Source organism: Austrofundulus limnaeus, unplaced genomic scaffold, assembly GCF_001266775.1.
Source record: "Austrofundulus limnaeus strain Quisiro unplaced genomic scaffold, Austrofundulus_limnaeus-1.0 Scaffold1146, whole genome shotgun sequence".
Taxonomy (NCBI): Eukaryota; Metazoa; Chordata; class Actinopteri; order Cyprinodontiformes; family Rivulidae; genus Austrofundulus; species Austrofundulus limnaeus.
The window spans coordinates 89,167-92,073 of record NW_013953548.1 but is presented as its reverse complement, the minus strand read 5'-3'; the positions used below and the strand labels follow the sequence as shown (position 1 = coordinate 92,073).

The 2,907-nt window shown below is 36.3% G+C and overlaps 1 protein-coding gene across 9 annotated transcripts in view; it reads left to right on the top strand.

Annotated features, from left to right (window-relative positions):
- The window catches only part of LOC106534332 (target of Nesh-SH3), a 31,566-nt gene that overhangs the window by 5,574 nt on the left and 23,085 nt on the right, over positions 1–2,907 (top strand). For all 9 annotated transcript variants that reach the window (XR_001312338.1, XM_014030935.1, XM_014030941.1 and 6 more), the window contains exons 2-3: positions 1,486–1,665; positions 1,757–1,825. Coding sequence is in view for 8 of the 9 variants with exons in the window: in XM_014030935.1 (XP_013886389.1) it covers positions 1,486–1,665; positions 1,757–1,825 (249 nt within the window). In the remaining variant the exon portion in view is untranslated. The remainder of the gene's footprint in view (positions 1–1,485; positions 1,666–1,756; positions 1,826–2,907) is intronic.

Here is a 2,907-nt window from a genome sequence, read left to right as displayed (position 1 = left end):
GGCCATCACAGTCGAAATTTTCATTACAAAATAAAAAAGACAAAGAAGTGAGTAAAATACAATTATGAAAACATGTTGAGCTTTACAACTTCAAATCTAATTCTTATCATTTGTTATCCAAGTCTTCTCGTGCGGTGATTGTGTTCCATTTGCATCTGCCAACTTACAGTCATAACATCTCCAGCCTCATTTGTCTCATTTTTTTATTTATTTATTTTACTTTTATCACCTTGTCTCTTAAATGACCTGACTGGTTTCATGCCTTGTTTCTGGCTGAGGTCTGAGGCTACATGTTGAAGGCAAAAATGGACAAAATAAACACAACGCGTGCCTCAAAGGTGTGATATTCTGTGGGATCCTGTTTATAGTTTCAACATGAATAATTGATTAATGCAGGGAACCAGCTACTTTTTAACTGGTGATGCCCCTTTCAAAACTCCTGTCAGAAAAATGTTAAAACTTGTTTTTTTTTAAACAAAAGTGTAAATTCAAACCATATTTACTTTGTCCTTATTTTACAACTAAATCAACACTTTCCTGTTTATTAGCCGAGCTTCATTAGACAGGTCATTCTGGGACTGACGCGTGTTCTGCACTCAACAATAATATTCTGTTCCATCAAAGCTTAAATAATTGATCACAATTGGCACTTGGGAGTGGCTATTCCGAGTTTTAATGATTCTAGGGTATTGTCATTATGGACTAAGCTTGTTTTAGCACATTTCACCCTTTATTTGACTGAGATTTAGATTTGAAACTATTCTGCAATATGTGAATAAAAATACCTAAACTTCATATGACATGTATGCCTGTTAGTGCTTACACAGTCCACAGTAGTGTTTCACAGTACACCTCAGTACTTTGTTTCATCGGTTCACATTTGTACTTTCTTTGTAAATGAATTCTTTATTCTTATTTATATAGAAATGAAAAAAACTACCACATTTCATAAATACTATAGAAATAAAGAAAAAAAMCCACAAAACACTAGCTTAAACATAAAAAACTTACTATTTCCTGTTATTCCTATAATAAACTACTCAAGAAGGTTCACATATTGTGCTGCAATTAAAGATTTTAATATTGTTTTTTTTCTGTACCAATGAATTTGTATTCTGAGTGACTCTTCGCCATGACTTCAGACAAAAGTTTTCTGATTTAAAGTTTTCTGTCAAAGCCAGAAGATTTCTGACTTTGTGTCAGTTTACTTCAGCCAACCCTCTACTTCCTGTCCTTGTCTATTATTTGTCTTCTTTGCGCTGTCGATCAGCATCAGAAGTCAGTTTTGGCTCAAAAGTGTTGTCATTTTGATCTTTTTTATACTAGCAGAGGCTCTAAAACTATTTCTGTCATGATAAAGGCAAGGACTTACCTTTTAGCTAATGATTTTGTTTTGCCCTCTTCTGTCTTTAAAGCTGCAATCATCTCATAATTACATGTGAACTGTATATTTTAAAGGACATTTTTGGTTTTCTTGTTTCCCAGTGAGGCGTCAGAACATGAAGGTCCGTATCAGCACCAAAGGAGACACCATAGTGATGAAGTTTCTGCACCCGAACACCGACACTAAGCTGGAGGGCTACATCCTGGGCTACGGAAGCAGCATGTTCTCCAAACAGTTCATTCAGCTGCCTGAGAATGGACAGCCATATGAGACAGAGTTTGGTAAGACAAACAACGATAAAAGAAAAAAAAATGCATTTAAATGAGCAAAGACTGAGAGAGCATACACTCTGTGTCTTACATCTGTTTTTAGATGCTGAGCCCAAATACCTTGTAGCTGTCCAGCCCATTCTGACTAATGAGGTGAAAAAGCAATGCACAGGTAACCATCATAAGTAACCATCCCAACTACGTAAAAAGCTTTTTAAAGGTAGTTAGTGTGTCATACTGCAACAGTCTGTGTGGAGTTTGCATGTTAATCTCCTCATGCTATGTTCGTTTTCTCCAAGTGCTCCTGTTTCTATTTTTATTGAACAAGAGGCACGTCAGTTTTAGGGTGCATACATCCAGCCTTGTCTAGTTTGCGTTATTCGAACTCTAGTTCATTTGTCTAGAAAGTTTGGTTTGTTTGGGGATATGTGAATGTGTGATCAAACTCTGATACAAACCAAAAAAAAGCAAACTCTGGTCCACATACAAACTTAAGTCTCAGTTTGGTTAAAGTGAACTCTGGTGGGGTTCGAATGTCAAGCGGACTGGAGACCACTCCAAAAGGTAGGAAGTGGCAACAGTGACAACAGCACAGGGCATTCTGGGTAAATACAGCTAAAACAATGGTGGCTATGTCTCAATTCATGGGTTGCAGTTGATGTTGGCTGCATTTGTTGGCCACTTGCGTCATTGTAAGCTGTCCCAATTCATAGGCACCTACACATGTGACCGACAAAATTACGAAGATGTCGGCTGCATCTGAGCATCCAACGCAGCCAACGGTATCCCAGAATTCATTGCAATGTCAGCAAATTAAACAGAAAAACAAAGATGGGAAGTTTTTTTATAATTATTTTATGGCAGATTTTTTTATAGTGACGAAGTTTGGAATTTTATCATGGACCAAAAAATGTGAGTTAGACAGCTTAGCATTTCATTGGAACTTTTGTTGCAATGATGTTAAATAAAATGCATACAAATACTGATACTAGAGCTAAAAACAAATAACAGCGGGTAAAATAAGTATTGAACAYGTCACCATTTTTCTCAGTAAATATATTACTAGAGGTACTAATGACATGAAATTTTCAACCGATGTCGGTAACAACCAAGTGATCCATACATACAAAGAAATCAAACCATAAATGTCCAGAAATGAAGTTATTTGTAATAATGTGGAATGGCACAGGGAAAAAGTATTGAACACATGATGAAAGGGAGATTTAAAAAGGCATGGAAAGAAAAGACACCAGC